The 17,660-nt window shown below is 54.1% G+C and overlaps 2 protein-coding genes across 3 annotated transcripts; both read left to right on the forward strand.

Annotated features, from left to right (window-relative positions):
• The first annotated feature begins 38 nt into the window (after positions 1-38).
• On the forward strand, positions 39-14,501 carry AIFM1 (apoptosis inducing factor mitochondria associated 1). Of its 2 annotated transcripts, none has more exons than XM_088173350.1 (17): positions 39-165; positions 2,072-2,199; positions 3,873-3,960; positions 4,524-4,547; positions 4,986-5,089; positions 5,166-5,296; positions 5,828-5,918; positions 6,630-6,714; positions 7,422-7,498; positions 7,870-7,978; positions 8,544-8,651; positions 9,392-9,480; positions 9,557-9,697; positions 10,260-10,402; positions 12,406-12,530; positions 13,048-13,244; positions 14,287-14,501. In XM_088173350.1, exons 1-17 carry the CDS (start codon positions 99-101, stop codon positions 14,356-14,358), a joined length of 1,779 nt encoding a protein of 592 aa, XP_088029476.1. In that variant the 5' UTR covers positions 39-98; the 3' UTR covers positions 14,359-14,501. The 2 variants fall into 2 exon arrangements, with proteins under 2 accessions (XP_088029476.1, XP_014746515.2); XM_014891029.2 differs by lacking the exon at positions 2,072-2,199 and adding an exon at positions 1,139-1,281 and having other exon boundaries at positions 84-165.
• A 156-nt stretch (positions 14,502-14,657) lies between these two features.
• LOC106862159 (uncharacterized) lies at positions 14,658-17,621 on the forward strand. The gene is made up of 3 exons (XM_088173369.1): positions 14,658-15,729; positions 16,180-16,690; positions 17,020-17,621. Exons 1-3 carry the CDS (start codon positions 15,287-15,289, stop codon positions 17,524-17,526), a joined length of 1,461 nt encoding a protein of 486 aa, XP_088029495.1. The 5' UTR covers positions 14,658-15,286; the 3' UTR covers positions 17,527-17,621.
• The last annotated feature ends 39 nt before the right edge of the window (positions 17,622-17,660 follow it).

The following is a 17,660-nucleotide window of genomic DNA, read 5'->3' on the forward strand; positions in this document are numbered from 1 at the left end:
GGAGCGGCCGCCCGGAAGCGGCGGGAGGCGCGTGCGCGGCGGGGCAGGGCCGGGCCGGGCCGGCGGCACCGAGCGAGCGGCGAGCGGCGAGCGGAGACATGTTGGGCTGGCGCGCGGGCCTGGCGCGCGCCCTGCGCCCCCCGCCGCGGGGACGCGCACACGCGGGTCAGTGCCGGCACCGGGACCGGGATCTGGACCGGGGGGGCACCGGGCGCGATTCACCGCCGCTGCCACCCGCGGGCCGGTGCTGCAGCCCAAGGCCCCGGGGCGGTCCCGGTCCGGAGCGCGGTTTGCGGGGGGCACGGGCACCCCGCGTGGTCGAGGCGCGGGTGCGGGAGGGGCGCGGGCGGCGGAGCCGCGGATGCTCCGGGAACGCGTTCGGGACAGCGGGAGTGACCCGGAGCTGGCCGGGAGCTCGCTCGCTTTTCGCTGCTGCTGGCTGTGCTGCGGATTGTGTCACAAACCAGTGCCTCGAGGCGGGGGAGAGGCGGGTCCTGACCGGGCAGGTGGAGGTGGCGACTGAGGGAGCCCGAGCCTCTCCCGGAGCAGCGCTCGGAGCCGTCCCCGCTCCCGTCGGGGATGAACGCGCCGGCGCTGGCTGCGATTTTGGTGATGGAGAAATAACACGCGGTGCTCCCCGTCCTGCTTGTGCACCTGGATCTGCTCATCGGGGATCCCTTTTTGCCACAAAAGCCCGTTCCCCGCTGGTGCTTCACCCCGGCGGAATGGGCCGTGTGAGCAGATGGTGTCGGTGTAACCAGCCCTGCTGCCCGCACTCGTTACCTGAGGCTCTCTGCTTGCTTTTGCTGGAGCCAGGTGCATCCTCGGACAGGAGAGGCCGGGAGAAGGTGTAGGAACCACCAGTTCACATCTGTGCTCGGCTGCAGGAGCCCTTCCAGCTGCTAGAGATGCTGCTGTTATCAGTTATTCACTTACCCCTTGATCTCACAGATATTTTGCTCTCCACAGCTGCACACTGCTGTGCCTCAGGATAAAGCCTCGCGGTCGCTCAGATGCGGGGCTGGGTCTTCCAAAGGAGGAATTTGGGCTCAGAACTGACTTAGCCTCTAAATTTCCAGACTTACCTTTGTATTGACAGTGTTTTTGTGTTGTTTCTCCGGTAAATTGTGTTCCTTAGGCCCGTTGTTGCAGCGCTGGAATGTGCCCCCAGACCTGCAGCTGAGCAGACAAATGGCTGGCACAGGCGTGCCTGGGCAAAAGGGCAGTAATTCGGTTTTTGTCCTTATTGTGGGCTTGTCTGCCTTAGGAACGGGTGCCTATGTAAGTAGAAAGGTGGTTCCTGGGAAGAAGCCCCAATCCAGCTCTCCTGTCGAGCGTTTGCTGTATTCCAGCTCTCTTCACTCACTTTTGGTCTCTGTAGTTTTGTCCCTGTTTCCTCCTTCAGAAAAATTCAAGGGGAGCTAAATGGAAATTAGCTTATTGTGATTACTTGGGTTTTACTGTAATTTCAGTTACTTTTAAGGTTTTTTTTTACCTTAAAGGCACTCTTGGGTTTTTTTGTGTTATGAACAGCCACAGCTCTGTCTGTTGTCTTGTATGGAACAAACAATTCCTTGCCAAATCTCAGTTCAGAACATTTGTTTAACTTGTGTAAGTATACCAAATCAACCCCCAGCTGGGGAGCATTTATGTTCTACTTGGAAAGGATAAAGGTTTGGAGCCTCACTGAGGGAGTAAATGACATTCCCAGAGAGCATTGCCTGGGAGTGATAAATCCCAAGTTTACACCACACCAATCTTTGTTTCCAAGCTTTTTCTCTAGGAGGATCATACTCATTAAAAGTTCCAAATCCCAACTTTCTCCTAAGGAATTTCCTGGGAAAGGGGAAAAGGAGAATTCAAAACAGCACATGGAAGAAAAATATTTCCTATTTCCTTCAAATATAATTCTTTCCTATGCCCTGCTGCCCTTTTTTTTTTTTTTTTTTTGACAGACAAGGTAGCTGAAATTACAAAGCACACTGCTTTTCCCAAGACCTGTTTAATCAAGAATCCTTCCTAATATTCAGCTCTCTCCCTCTTCTCTTCCATTGCCTGTCTTCCCCTGCAGTTTTGCAATGCCATCAGCTAAGGTGCCCTTCTAGATCCCTGGCGTCTTCAGGTGTTCCTGGCAAAGCTGGCAGCAACCTCTTGTTATACTTAATAGTGGGAGGAACAGTCACTGGGACAGGAGTTTATGTAAGACACTTCACTAAAGGTGTTTGTGGGGTGGGAGGGTGGAGGGGGGCTCCTGTCTGTACCTCCCACCCTGTGACCCTTCAATCCCAGCCCTCTTCCTGCTCCCTGGCCTCAGGTACTTCATTTTCAAGGGACATTGCCAAATAATTTATGGTTACAAATTGAGTATTTTCATGTGGTGCTGTTCTAAGTGGGGAAACGTGCCTTAGAATTAACTTTTCCACATTAAGTCAATCTGAACTCAAACTGGCCATCTCTGGTTTGTAACTAAGTGTGTAAAGGCACAAATTATTAATTAGTGCACCTCTCCTGCTATCAGTAATGTTGGCATGCAGAAAAGGAAATAATACCTGAATATAAGTGTGCTAAAGGGAAGGCAAGAAAACTTGTCCAACTTGGGGATTTCCTCAGGGAAGAGCAATGAAACATCACCCCATGTCCTGGCAAAGTATAGCTGTGCTTCTGACTAGAAGGAACTTCACACTGTCCCATTGGAAATGTTTATCCTCAAGGCCTGATCTGATGTTTTGCCTGGGCATAATAGTGTTTTTCCCTAAAGGATCAGATTTAATTTGCTGTATGCTGCCCTTTGGACTTGCTTAAAACCTTCCTGATTCTGCTTGTAAAAGCAGAGGTGGTTTGTTAACCTTGGCTTTTCTGTCTTTGAGCAAAAGGCTTTAAAATACCTTTATCTTAATTTTTCTAAACACTGACAAGTTCTTGTTTTCGAATACTTCTGACATTTCTCCAGTTCCCTGAACAGGCTTTTGTCCTGTGCTCTTTTTTTGTGCGTGGCATTATAGTCCTCCATTCTTGTTTGAGACAATTTGCTATAAAACACCAACTTGTGAGCATGGGCAAATGAAATTTGATGTCGTGCACATGACAGAGATTATTAGCAAGGCTGGGTTTTGCTTCAAAGGAAGGTTTGCTTCCCTATTAAGTTTTTACCCATGGGGAAAAACACTGGACTCTGACCTGCTCCCAGCATTCTCAGTGTCTTCAGCTCCTGCCCATTACCAGTTTTTCTTGGAAGTTAACATGATGTCAGAGATGTTCCCTGCTTGTCTGTACCAGTAAATTGTACATGCAGGCTCTGCTTATGCTCTATCCCGAGTTTCACAGTCAAATAACCAGCCCAGCATTCAGCTGGGAGAGATTCCATGTCCAAGGGCCAATGCCTGGAGCAGCTCCACTTCCATGGCTCAGTGTCCTGCTAATGTCAGGGTGTCCTGCCACACCATGCCTGCCAGGTTCTTGGCTCTGGGCTTTGGAAGCTGGGGAATGCTTTTTCTTTGGCTTTGTCTTCCATTTCTGCAGCCTCGTGTTGTGTCATGGCTCAGCTTACATGGGGGTCTTGGGGCTGGTTTGGCTGCATTTCCTTCCTTGGAGCTGGTTCCCCTTGGAACAGGTGTGCAGCCAAACACCTGCAGGAAGGTTCATTGCTTCTGGGAAGCAGCCAGACATCCAAGGCTCATCACACCAGGTCATTTTCTGAGCACCTTCCCAACGGGCACCTTGTCCAGGGAGCTCTGTTTTGCCCCACACGTTGCCACTGGCTTTTCCAGCACGTGGGGTGGACAAAAGCCTGTCAGGGGCAGGAGCAGGGTGGTGCCTCGGTGCTGTGAGGTTCCAGGTGAATGTCTCCTGTCTGTCTGTGTGTCTGTCTGCAGGTGTACAGAACTCTGCAGGAGAGCAAAGAGCGCGACGCCAGCCGCATGTCCAGGATGAGCCGGCGATCCCAGGACGATGCGTCCTCGGGTGGGTACCAGCCTGCCAGGTCAGGGCTTGGGCTGCTCTTCATGAGCTTCAGGCCTCCAAAACAAACAGAACAGAGCCTCTCTGGAATCACAGCTGTGCCTTTGTAGGATGGCACCTCTCAGTGTGTGCCGTTGTTTCAAATTCCCATTCAGGGCCAGGTTGGACAAAGCTTGGAGCAGCCTGGTCTAGTGGGAAGTGTCCCTGCCCGTGGGGGACGGGGGGGTGGCACTGGATGAGCTTTGAGATGTGTCCCACCCCAACCCATTCTGGGATCCTGTTGTTCTGTGACTTCCAGCACAGCAGAGAGAGCTGGCTCCATGACCCAGAACAGGCTGTTTTCCTGAGGATGAAGTAGGATGTCTCCTGGGGCTGATTTCTGTCATTTACTTCTCCTGTTATAAAAAGAGAAGAGAGCGAGCCCTGCTTCTGGCTTTTACCTTTGCACAGTCTGGCAAGGACACTGATTCCAGAGGGCCTTTTTCCCTGGCTGGTGGAGTCAGCCCTGAACTGCACCTCCCAAACTGTGCTTTCCTAACTTAAGCCGTGTCTTTCTTCCCTTTCAGGTGCTGCTCCTGAGGGCACAGCAGGTGAGTTCTGGTGCTGATACTGAACTGCCTGGTTTGTCCCTGCCCACGGATTAACTGTGTTGTTGCTCAGCAACGGGACCTGCCTGTGGGAGGAGGTGCCTCCTGCAGGAACTCAAAAGTTGTCTCCTTGAAAAAAATTACAGAAAAACGTGCCTTGGCCTTTTGGGGAACTTCCCTTTCTTATAAACTGTTCACTGATTGGCCAGTGCAGAGTTTCGGGCTTGCTTAGAAGAACCAGTTTGCTGCAATCTGGCTGATGGCTGCAGGGAGCAGCTCTGGGGGAAGCAGCAGCGGGGTTCATGGGAAGGGTACTGGGCAGGAGGAGAACAATTTCCAAAGGAAGTCTGGGCGTGGGAGGCCCCTGGTGCCATACTCTGTGCCCTGGGGCTGGGCTGTGTGCCTGTATTTGCAGTAAGTTGTCCCATCTGTCACCTGCAGCTCCTCCCAAGGTGCCATCCCACGTCCCTTTCCTGCTCATCGGGGGAGGAACTGCTGCCTTCGCTGCTGCCAGGTCCATCCGGGCCCGCGATCCTGGAGCACGGGTAAGGCTGCAGAGCCTGTGTGTGTGCCTGCCTGCCTGCCCTCGCTGCAGCTCATGTGTCTCCTGGCCCATTGAAGGTGCTGATTGTGTCTGAGGACCCTGCCCTGCCCTACATGCGCCCACCCCTTTCCAAAGAGCTCTGGTTTTCCGATGACCCCAACGTGACAGAGACGCTGCGGTTCAAGCAGTGGAACGGCAAGGAGAGGAGGTACTGGCACTGCAGGGGGCAGGGCAGGGGAGAGTGGTCAGGACAAGGTGACAATGACCAAACTGCTCTTGGGAAGGAGCCACCAGCCAGTGAGGGGCAGGGAGGGGTGTGCTGGTGCTGGCAGGGGTTGAGGAATTCTGCTTCCCACCGGAGCTCGCTCAGTACTCAATGCCTGCTGTGATTCCCCTTAAACATGTCCCTGCATGGGCAGCAGTCCTGGGAAATAAATTAACAAAGGTGAAGCTCCCCAGGTTAGAGCAGAGGTCCAGGGACACAGAACCACACTTGATTTTTGTGACTTCTGTGATTAAGCCTTACTTGGTGGTTGTGACTTCATGGTCTTTTCCAACCTGACCAATTCTACGATTCCGTGATCCAAACCCTTAAACTTCAACAGTGTGCAGACCCTAATTCTAAAAATAGATAAATAATTGTGGGGCTTGTTATGGGTGCACAGAGCTGTCTTAGTCTGGTTGGATTTCTGGTATCCCAGAGCCAGGGGAACCTGTTTGGTAATGGAGCTTTTCTCAGTATCTATTTCCAGCCACCGTCTTTCTACGTGCCTGTCCAGGACCTGTCTTCTGTGGAAAATGGTGGGGTGGCAGTTCTGCCTGGCAAGAAGGTGGGTACAGCACTGGCTGTTGTAACTACAGCTCTTCCTGAGCAGAGCCTGCACTCTAAGCTGGTACTGAACCACTGGAGTTGGAGGGGGAGTTGGCTGGGAAGGGGAATTTGGGTAAGTTTGGGGAAAATGTGATGGAGCAGAGATTATGTTAATCTGAAATGAAGTTTGAAAGAGGGAGAAGCCAAGAGGAATAGCAGTGAGCTGAAGGAAGATGATGAGGAAGAGAGAAGGATAAGTTTGGAGTCTGGGCATGGGACAAAAATATGTAGACCTTAGAGATGGGGTGTGCCAGGTGAGAACTGGGCGGTGTGGGCTGGAGGTGAGGTGAGGAGAGCACAGAGATCGAGGTAGTGGGTGATGAGGTGAGCAGGGACACTGTGCCAAAGCAGCAGGAAGGTGGAGAAATTCAGGTGAACCTTTTAAAATATTTATATCTTCAGTTGTTTGTATGCTGCTATGATAAGTGTCAGTGATTCCTCTTCCTGCTGAGCTGTGCTGTGTCTGAGCCCATTTCAACACTCAGACCCTGGGAAGATCAACCTGAGTTATGGTGACTCCCAAAGAAGTCTCAATTCCCACTTCCAGTCCTCTCACTTCCCCACTCCTGCCCCTACTTTAAACCTAAAGATGTGGGAATGTTAGTTCCAAGTTTGCAGCTCAGTAGTCCATGGAGTGAAGAGCTGGAGCTCAGCTGGGCTCATCTTGCAGGTTGTGCACATGGATGTCAGAGGGAACACGGTGAAGCTCAATGATGGGACCCAGATATCCTATGACAAATGTCTCATTGCCACTGGTAAGTGCTGTGTTTCTTCTCTTGTTCGTGGTCTTGTGCCAGGCTTTTTATTTCAGTGACATTTAGCTAAATTCTCTAGAGTACTTCCACTGTTGAGCCAAGCTGGGAGAGCTGGGGGAGTCAAGCCTGGAAAAGAAAAGGCTTTGGGGAGATCTGTGAGCCTTCAAGTGCCTAAAGGGGCTCCAAGAGAGATGGAGAAGGACTTTGGACAAGCGTCTGCAGTGACAGGACAATGCGGAATGCCAGAGGGATAGGGTCTGGCATTGAAGGAAGGAATTCTTCCTGTGGCTGCCCCTGGATCCCTGGAAGTGTCCAAGGCCAGGCTGGACAGGGCTTGGAGCAATCTGAGGTAGTGGAAGGTGTCCCTGCCCATGGCAGGGGGTGGAACTGGATCAGCTTTAAGGTTCCTTCCAAGCCAAACCCTTGTGGGATTCCTTGGTTCTATTTGAGAAGTCTCTGCAGTGTCAAACATGATGTGGAGCAGTCACATGAAGGACACTTGTGCAGACGGCCATGCTGGGTTTTTCACCTGCCTTGCATCATCAGATTTTCTGGGACATTCAGGCAGCTGCAGGGATACTGGGATATTCCCACACTGGAACAGTTTGGGAAGCACAGCTGAGATCCGAGACAGCTTTGCACTGTGTGGATATCCAGTGCCATGGCTGTGGTGTCATTCGTGTCCCTTCCTTCCTCCTTGTGCCCAGGGGGATCCCCAAGGAACCTGCCTGCCATTGAAAGAGCAGGAAAGGACGTGCAGAAAAGGCTGACCCTGTTCAGAAAGGTAACCTCCAGCCCCATTCAGGGAGGCTCAGTAAATCAGAGCCACTTACCACTGTGTTCAGTTTTTAAACTCTTCTGCTTTGGGTCAGGATGGTCCTGCCTTGGCACTGCTTCCCTCAGATGGTGCCCAGGAATCCATTCCTGCTTATTCTTTGTCCCAGGCAGGAAACCAGGGTAGAGTCTACTCAACCACTCCCCTGCTTGCCTCAGCCCGAGAGCTTTAACAGGGGTTTAGGTATTTTTAAAATTTTTCCTCCTGTGTGACTCTGCTGCACCTTCCAAAGTGAATAAAAGCCATTGAATGTGACCAGAATTCTTTCTGCTGCCATTCCTGTTAGAGAGGATTGCAAATGGGGGTAAATGTTCTTTCAGATCGATGACTTCCGAAGGCTGGAGAAGATTTCCAGGGAAGTCAAGTCCATCACAATTATTGGTGGTGGTTTCCTGGGCAGTGAGCTGGCCTGTGCTCTGGGAAGGAGAGGTGAGTGTGCGTCCCCAGCTGTGACAGGGAAAAGAAACTTTTTGCAGAGACCGTGTTTGCCCAAAGGAAACAACACACGGGTGTTTGGTTGCCTGTGTGGCCAAGGTTTTCCCAGTCTCTCCCTCATTAGCAGCCCCTGACCACAGAGGTGGGAGCTGCAAAGTCATTCCACCCTCTGAAAAGTCACATTTGATCTCTGTGCTCAATGCCACCCTCAGACTGGTTGGAACTGGATGATCTATTTAAGGTCCCTTCCAACCCAAAGTATTCCATAATTCTGTGATTTCAAAGAGCTGGGGAGCAGCTGGATTCTAACTGTCAGTGTGTGCTTAGAGCCTTTATGATAATTTTTTAAAGTGTTTGCCAAAATACCAAGCATTTTCCCTAAAAGTCTGTTAATGTAGACTTTGCAGGTGTATGTGAAACAGTAGTCAGTCACTTTGTGGCTCCTTGGGAGTCACAACTCCCAGATCTGGAAACTTCTAGCACCTTGTGTAAAGTAGAGCGTGTGTGTCCCAACATCTGCTGCTGCTCTTTATCCTGCTGCTCTGTGCTTCCCTTCCAGCACGAACCCGAGGCCTGGAGGTGATCCAGCTGTTTCCAGAGAAGGGCAACATGGGCAAAGTCCTGCCCGAATACCTGAGCAACTGGACCACAGAGAAAGTCAGGAGAGGTGAAGCTGCTGAGCGGGTTTGGGCTGGTGGCTGCTGGCAGCTGCTCCTGGGGACATCCGTGTCCCTTCTGTCCCTGGAGCCCTGGGAGGGCTGGGCCCTGCAGAGTGGCCCAGCTGCAGCACAGGGGAAGTTGCAGTTCAGGCAGCTTGGGCAGCACAGAGCTGCCATGAATCCTGGGCTTCTTGGCAGTTCCTCTGGGAAGGCTGAGCAAAAGGCTTGCTTTTACCAGTGAGGCTTTCAGTCCCTGTGCCTGTTTCCCTGGAACGATCTCTGTGCTGTGCACACACCTGGCCAGGTGCTGTAGTGTTTAGCTGATAAAGTCAGTAAGATCCAAGACAACCTTTTTCCATTTGCTGCATTAAGTGCAAAATAATCCTGTGCACTGGGAAGTGGAGAGGGAGGAGGAATGTCACTGGGGTGTGGATTGCAGGGCCACAGCTCTGAGTTACTTTGTTTTTTGGAAGCTGCTTTGTTGGACTCTGGGTCTGGCTGCAGCACAGCTATAGGTAATTGAGTGTCCTTAGTTCCTGTTCTAGGGAATTCTTTTGGATGTGGCCGTGTCATCACATGAGATGTACTTTGGGTTGTCATTTAAGCAGCTTTCAGACTTTCCAGCTGGGTTTCTCCTCATGCTTCCCCCAGAGCTGCCGAGCTCTGTCTTGGTTCCTCACCCAGCAGCTGCTGCAGGTGGGATGTGCCAGGCTGAGCAGGCAGCGAGGGCTCCTGTGCTCGTTTCCAGAGGGGGTCAATGTCCTGCCCAACGCCGTGGTCAAATCCGTGTCAGTGTCTGGGAAGCGGCTGCTGATTAAACTGAAGGACGGCCGGAAGGTAAAGGGGGGAGCAGGGACAGGGTCACGCTCAGGGGCACACGGGGAATTTACATCCTGATTCTGCATTCCCAAAGGTGGAGACAGATCACATCGTGGCTGCCGTGGGGCTGGAGCCCAACGTGGAACTGGCCAAGTCAGCGGGGCTGGAGGTGGACTCGGATTTCGGGGGGTTCCGGGTGAACGCGGAGCTGCAGGCACGCTCCAACATCTGGGTGGTGAGTGTGGGCACAGCCTGGCACAACATCTGGGGGGTGAGTGTGGGCCCAGGCTGGCAGTGCTGCTGCTCAGTGGGACACACAGTGACGGGAGGAGGTGACGGGAGGAGGTGAGCGGGGTGAAAGGAGCGAGTGAGGAGAGGAAGCAGAGGAAGCAGAGCGGTTGTAGCGCACGCCCAGAGCCCGGTCAGGCTCTGCAGCCACCTCGTTGCCGTGGTAACCACGGCAAGTTTGGAATATTTATGCTGTGTAAGAGGAGTTGGGGTAACCTAAAGATAGCCTGGATCACTCGCTTGCATAAGAGTCCCTTGGTGGGCGTTGAGACTCGGATTCCTCTGGAAAACGTACCTCATGCTGCTTTATTTTTCCAAAGATCAGGGAAAAGTGCTGAGAAAAACTGGGAGTTGTGTAGCCCAGGGAGTGGGATGAGGTAGTGGTGGTGCCTGGGGCTTGTCAGGAGAACTCAGTTCCTCGTTGCACTTGTGGTTCTCCCCGTGGTTTTTGCTGGGGAGCTGCCGGAGGCTGTCGCTGTCGGGGTGCTCAGGGGCTGCTTCTCTCGCAGGCAGGGGATGCTGCCTGCTTCTATGACATCAAACTGGGCCGGCGGCGCGTGGAGCACCACGACCACGCCGTGGTGAGCGGGAGACTGGCTGGAGAAAACATGACAGGAGCTGCAAAGCCCTACTGGCACCAGTCCATGTTCTGGTAATGGTCCTTTGCTCTTGGGGGGGTTCCTCGTTTGGCCACGATGCAGGAGCTTGGACAAGGCACACTTGGAGGAGTGTGTGTTTCCCAAGAGGAGTGAAAACACCTCAGCAAACACCTTGTACAGCTTCGGGTTCCTAAAGCTCAGGGCAGGGAGCATTTGCTGCAATTGCTGCATTTGTGTTTGAGCGTTTGCATTTGCTGCTCTGCCCTCACGTCCCTCAAGTGTTTTTCCTTCCTGCAGATCCCAGTCTCTCCTTGAATGAGTCCCATTCCTCAGAGCAATACAGAACAGCTCTTTCCTCCGAGCAGACTGATTTACAGCTTGAATTTAGCAGCATTTAGAATTAGAGCTTAGCTTTTCTGTTATGATTATCTGAAGTTCCCCAGCCCAATCTGTCGATCTGAGTGTTGCACTTTACTGAACTGATGTTTTAGTGACAAAAATTTGATGCATCTGAAAAGTTTTTTCTAGAGAGAGGTATCAGGAAAATGGGTAATTTTGCTATATTTTCCTGAAGTTCTTTTTAAAACAAAATGAATGAAAACATAAAAAAAAAAAAAGCCCCCAAAAAAATTAAAATCCAAAAGGCTGTTAGCTCAGCCCAATTAAAAATCCCAAATCATGTTTCTTAACAGAATTCTAAATATGGGTAAAAGAGTTTGTTTTCTCAGGGAAATCCCCACAGAAATTATTTATGACTTGCTGTCACTTACCCGAACTCTTGGTCTGTCCTGCCTGGACTTGGGGCCCAGAGCATTTCTCACTTTAATTTTAAACAAGAAACGTAGAGCCACAGAATCCTTGAGGTTAGCAAAGACTTCAGAGTTGATGGAGTGCAGCTCAGGACACAGAGACAGCCATTCCCAGGGCTCCTTTCCCCTGGGGTGCTCCCAGCCATGACCAGATGCAGGTGCAGGAAGGAGGGCTGTGAACACCCCGAGTTTGCTGGCAGGTGTCACACTGTGCCAGTGTCACACTGTGCCAGCCCTCACTGAGTGACACTTCCCTCCCCCGTGCTGAAAAGCTGGGAAAGGACAGGAATTCCTCATGCATTGTGTGAGTGTGCTCAGGATCCTGATCCTCTTGGAGAGAAGGTTCTGTGGAGACCTCACAGCATCTTCCAGTGTCTGAAGGGGCTGCAAGGAAGCCAGAGAGGGACTGGAGTGACAGCACAAGGGGGAGTGGCTCCAAACTGACAGAGGGGAAATTTAGGTTCAATATATGGAAGAAATCCTTTCCTCTGAGGGTGTGGAGGCCCTGGCACAGGTGCCCAGAGCAGCTGTGACTGCCCCTGGATCCCTGGAACTGACCAAGGCCAGGCTGGACAGGACTTGGAGCAATCTGGGATAGTGGAAGTTGTCCCTGCCCATGGCAGAAGAGAGGAATGAAATTCCATGATCCCTCCTGAGCTCCAGCTGATCTCAGGTGCCAGGTTACTCGTGTTCCTTGCAGCAACTCCAGCGTGTGCTGGAGGATTCTGGGGAGGTTGTGTTGTGTTGTGTTCATGGTTTGTGATGCACCTGTTTCCTCAGCATCCTGGGAAACGCTTCAGACACCTGGTACTTACTGGTGCCAAACCACAGCTGCTTTGTCTCCTGTCAGCACCCCAGTTAAGATCCAGGTGCCCAGTTCAAGAAGGCGTTAGGGCAAGGTTTTCTTCTCTTCAGTCTTTTCTAAATGCTCTCAAAAATCTTCACGGAATGATTGTCCATGCTGCCAAGCCTGGTGTGGATAACAGCACTGCCAGCTGCCTCCCAGGGAGCAGGCCTGAAGGATTTCAAGGTTCTGGTCAGTGAGCTGGTTTTTCTGAAGCTCGTGGCCATGGGCTTGTCATGTCTTGAGTCCTTGTTCCAGCTGTGTGTGCACAGGAGACTCCGTGTGTCAGTGTCCAGCATCGCCCTCGCCACGCTGGAGTAAGGAGTGGAGCACGGATGGATGGAACTGCCTTGGATTTGTCTCACTACTGCTACAAATTCCTTTATTTCCACTTCATTCCTAGGAGTGACCTGGGCCCCAACGTGGGCTATGAAGCCATTGGCCTCGTGGACAGCAGTTTGCCCACAGTGGGAGTGTTCGCCAAGGCCACGGCCAAGGACACGCCCAAAAGTGCGACAGAACAGTCAGGTAGGGACTGGGGAGCTCCTGCACGTGCTGGTGTGGGGAGCACAGAGTCACCCTGACCTCCGAGAGCACGAGGAAACAGCAATCTGCTGCCTCGTTTCTGGACCAAGCTTTAAAGGCTGGCTTTTATATTAAAATGTGATTAAAACACAACATTCGTCCAAGAAGATATCAGGGAATGCCTCTACTGCCATGCAGACTTTCCCAGGGAAGTTTGATCTCTATGGCAATAAAATGATCAGTTGGGGACAAGAGAGACTCTGGATCCAAGCATGTTTAGTTTGTATCTACTGCCTGGAGGAAGCAGGCTGTGCTGTCCTTTGCATTTGGGGGTGGAAGTTGGGGATTGTCAGTGTTGAGCTCCATGTTGGGATTGTTTCATCCCTGTGTTAATGAAACTGAACTTTCGGGAAACAGCTCAAAGGAAACACCTCAGGCTCCTGCAGAACACGCTCTTGAGTCTGCTGCCATCATCACATGGCCTGCACTGGGTGTGTGACTCCTCCTGTTTCTGCCTTAGGGACTGGAATTCGATCTGAGAGCGAAACGGAAGCGGAAGCCTCAGAAGTTCAGATCTCTCAAAGCTCTTCACCAACGCCTCAAGTCCCAAAGCAAGGAGAAGATTACGGCAAAGGTGTCATTTTCTACCTCAGGGATAAAGTGGTGGTGGGAATCGTGTTGTGGAACATCTTCAACAGGATGCCCATTGCTCGGAAGGTCAGTGCAGGGCGAGGGTGATGGACAGGGGGGTTTGCTAGAGCAGGGCTTTCCTTGTGGAAAAATCAATCTGTCAATTCCAAGTGAGGATAAATAAAGGCAGATGCTGTGTCTGGTGCAGAGCTGGGCACTGTTCTGGGTGAATTAGGGGAGCTGTCCCTGTGCTTTTTTGTATGTTTGCATATTTTTTACAGAAATAACTCGAATCAGGTGTGTGCTCCAAGCCTTGCCTTGGCATGGCTGAAATTCCAGGTCTGTAGTAAGTACAGGCTGGAGTCACAGTGACAGTGGAATGTCCCATCTTTGTGCTGCTTTGTTCCATGTCCAAGTGTCTGAAAGAGTCTCAAATGTCACCATCCCGAAACCAGCCACCATGGCAGGGCTGGAGCAGCCCCACCCTGTGGGGGTATCCTGGACCTCCCAGCTCAGCTGAGCCACACTCTGGTCAGGTTTTAACACCTTTGAAGAATTTTGGTTGTTTAAACTGTGGGAGTGATCCGTGGGATCACTTCAGACCACAGTTACCCTCGGGTGATCTGTCCCAAGACAAACTATTCATGGTAGATGTCTTTGTTGATATCTAATCTGAAGATGCAGTTGAAACACGTTGCTTCTGCCATCCCTGTGGAAGGGACTTCCTTCCTTCCTTCCTTCCTTGTCCTTACTCTAAATCCATGGTCTCTTCATCTTGTCTGCAAGTTTCAGGTTCAAGCCAGATATCCTGGCTCCAAGTCAATGCCAGGCTCACCTTTGCAGAGCTGAATCCCTTTTTAAAGCACTTGTTCTCCCTGGCTCTAAAGGGAAACCCAGAAACAAATCCCACAGGGACAGGAGGTTGGTTTTCCTGCTGTTCCTGTAGGCAGGTGCTGGTACATTTAAGACTCCCATGTGAATTTGGGTGTAGAAAGTGCTGTCGTGTTGTGGCTGTCTCAGTCTGGTGCTTCAGAGAGGATCCAAGGAGTTCCTGGCATTGGCTGTGGCAGTCCTGCAGCACTGGCTCTTTATGGGATGTGCAGGATTTAATGTGTTCTCCTTCCTCCAGATCATCAAAGACGGGGAGGAGCACGAGGACCTCAATGAAGTAGCAAAGCTCTTCAACATCCATGAAGACTGAACTCTGCAGCAGGAACACCTGGAGGGAGCAGGCTGCTGGCTCTGTGCACCCCTGCACCTTGGGCAGCTTCCTGGGAGCACTTGGGAATATTCCACTCACCCAAGCCCAGTGTTTGCACCAATAAAGTCAGATTGTTCTAGTCACCTGCTCCTTCCTGCACCACTGCCTGCCTGGTGAGGAAAGGGGAACATGCTGCCCCACTGGGGTGAATTTTCCCTTGTGTCAGCCTTGGAGAAGCCTGCAGAACTCCCTCTTTCCTTGCAGGAATTCCCACTGGAGAGCAAGCAGGCCTGCAGGCTCTCTGCTTGTTCTCCTGCCTGTCGAAACAGACTCAACTTGGGGAAATCAATTACCAGTCAAAATCAGAGCAGGATGATAAGTAAAAGAAATCTTAAAAACGTTTCCCCTCCCTCCCTTTCCTTCCTGGGCTCTCCATTCTCCCTTCCATCATCACAAGGAGATGGGGAATGAGAGCCATGGTCAGTTCATCACACGTTGTTTCTGTCCCTGCTCAGGAAGAGGGGTTGTAGTCCTTCCCCTGCTCCAGTGTGGGGTCCCTCCCACAGGAGCCAGTGCTCCAAGAACTCCAGTGTGAGTCCTTCCCGTGGGCTGCAGTTAACCCTTTTACCCCCGAGGTGTCACCACCTTCTGTGCTGGGCTCAGCCTTGGCCAGCAGTGGGTGCAGCCTGGGGCTGGTGGCGTTGGCTCTGCTGGACATGGGGAAAGTTCTGGCAGTTTCTCACAGAAGCCACCCCTGTAGACACCTGACACTGCACTGGGTGATGCAGGGCCTCATGACACCAAGGGGCCATTGTGACACAGCAGCCATGGGGTGTTTAAGGAGCCCCCCTGGGTTACCCACTCAAGCAGAACATCTTGCTCGGGAAGTAGCAGCTTCCCAGGACACCAGCTCCCAGGAAAACAAGCCATGGAGGAGCAGAACCCCAGTCCCCAGAGTCCCAATGAGAGGCACCAGCTGAGAGATGGCGAGAGAGGCCAACAGGAGGATGGCACCAGGCACACCAGCACCCTGCCCGGGCAGCTGCTTCCATCCCACACCTCCTCCTCCTCCTCCCGCCCGCAGCTGTGGCAGCCTCCGGGCAGCAAGGGCCGGTCCGTGCATTGGCTGACAGCGCCCCACAGCACCCAGGGCCGGTCCCTGCACCGACTGACATTGCCCCGCAGCTCCCAGGGCATCCAGGGCCACTCCCTGCACCGACTGACATTGCCCCGCAGCTCCCAGGGCACCCAGGGCCGCTCCATGCCCCGGCTGACATTGCCCCGCAGCACCCAGGGCACCCAGGGCCGCTCCATGCCCCGGCTGACATTGCCCCGCAGCACCCAGGGCCGCTCCATGCCCCGGCTGACACTGTCCTGCAGCACCCAGGGCACCCAGGGCCGCTCCATGCCCCGGCTGACACTGTCCTGCAGCTCCCAGGGCACCCAGGGCCTGTCTGTGCCCCGCTTGACATCGTCCCACAGCTCGCAGACCCGGTCCGTGCCCCGGCTGACACCATCCCGGGGCTCCCAAGGCCAGTCCCTGCACCAGTTGACATTGCCCCGCAGCACCCAGAGCACCCGGGCCCGGTCTGTGCCCCGGCTGACACCGTCCAGGAGCTCCCAGAGCACCCAGGCCCGGTCTGTGCCCCGACTGACACCGTCCCGGAGCTCCCAGAGCACCCAGGCCCGGTCTGTGCCCCGGCTGACACCGTCCAGGAGCTCCCAGGACACCCAGGCCTGGTCTGTGCCCCGGCTGACACCGTCCAGGAGCTCCCAGAGCACCCAGGCCCGGTCTGTGCCCCGGCTGACACCGTCCAGGAGCTCCCAGAGCACCCAGGCCCGGTCTGTGCCCCGGCTGACACCGTCCCGGAGCTCCCAGGACACCCAGGCCCGGTCTGTGCCCCGGCTGACACCATCCCGGAGCTCCCAGGCCCGGTCCGTGTCCCGGCTGACATCACCCTGCAGCTCCCAGGGCACACAGGACACCCAGGACCAGTCCCTGTCTTGGCTGACACCATCCCGGAGCTCCCAGGACACCCAGGACCAGGACCGGTCCCTGTCGTGGCTGACACTGTCCCACAGTTCCCAGGCCCGGTCCGTGTCCCGGCTGACATCACCCTGCAGCTCCCAGGCCCGGTCCGTGTCCTGGCTGACACCGTCCCGCAGCACCCTGAGCTCGGTGGGCACTGAGAGCCGTCTGAGCCCGGACGAGGAGGGCCGGGAACAAGGCGTGCAGGGCCGCAGGTCCCGCCCTGCTGGCTCCTCGAAGGCGGCCACGCCGGCCCAGCAGCGGCCTGTGAGACGCCAGCGGGCCTGCAGCGGCCCGGTACCGGTGAGGGCCAGACCCAGCAGCTCCTGCACCCCGTGCCCTCAGCTCTGCGGGCCCGGCAGCTCCTGCACCCCGTGCCCTCAGCTCTGCGGGCCCGGCAGATCCTGCACCCCGTGCCCTCAGCTCTGCGGGCCCGGCAGCTCCTGCACCCCGTGCCCTCAGCTCTGCGGGCCCGGCAGCTCCTGCACCCCGTGCCCTCAGCTCTGCGGGCCCGGCAGATCCTGCACCCCGTGCCCTCAGCTCTGCGGGCCCGGCAGATCCTGCACCCCGTGCCAGCGGCAGCTGCTGGGGAAAGCTCAGTGACCTCTACAAATCCTCAACTCTCCTTCCAGGCCTCCACAGGGAAATCAACTCCTGGCCCACGGAGACAGGCCTCTCGCCGTGTGGAGAGGGAAACCCAGACTGAGGCACAAGAGGCGGATTCAGCTGTTCAATACGCTGAGCAGGAGACACAGACAGATACTACAGCAGAAGAGGAGAGAAATTCAGCTGCTTCCCTCATGGCTGACTGGCAGACAAAGATTGAGACTCCAACAAAAGAGAAATCAGCTTCTCCTCAAATTGCTGACAAGGGGACGCAGACCAAGGCCCACAGCTCTGCCCTCTCTGCAGGCACTGATGCCCCGGCTCACCAGCAGCCACCCTCCGTGTCGGGCAGGGCATTCTGGCGCTCCTGCATGGCTGGACAGCCTGGTGGTGCCAGTGCCCTGCAGGATGCCAGGGCCGGCCACTGCTCCCGGCAGCCACCACGTCCTGAGCACGGCACACCCGAGAAGTGGGGATGGACGGCACTGCCGCCCTACTGTTGGCCATGGCTCATTGAGATGAACCAGTTTTAATAAAATATTTCATTTCTCTCCTCGTGCTCACCTGTGCCTGGTCCATCAGGAGAAAGCTGGCTGCAGGTAAGGCCTGTGCAGAGCAGGAGAGCCCCTGTGCTCCTCCGGCCAAGCACAGCCCCTGCCCTCAGCCT

This window comes from Sturnus vulgaris, chromosome 14, assembly GCF_052056855.1.
Source record: "Sturnus vulgaris isolate bStuVul1 chromosome 14, bStuVul1.hap1, whole genome shotgun sequence".
In the NCBI taxonomy this organism is placed as follows: Eukaryota; Metazoa; Chordata; class Aves; order Passeriformes; family Sturnidae; genus Sturnus; species Sturnus vulgaris.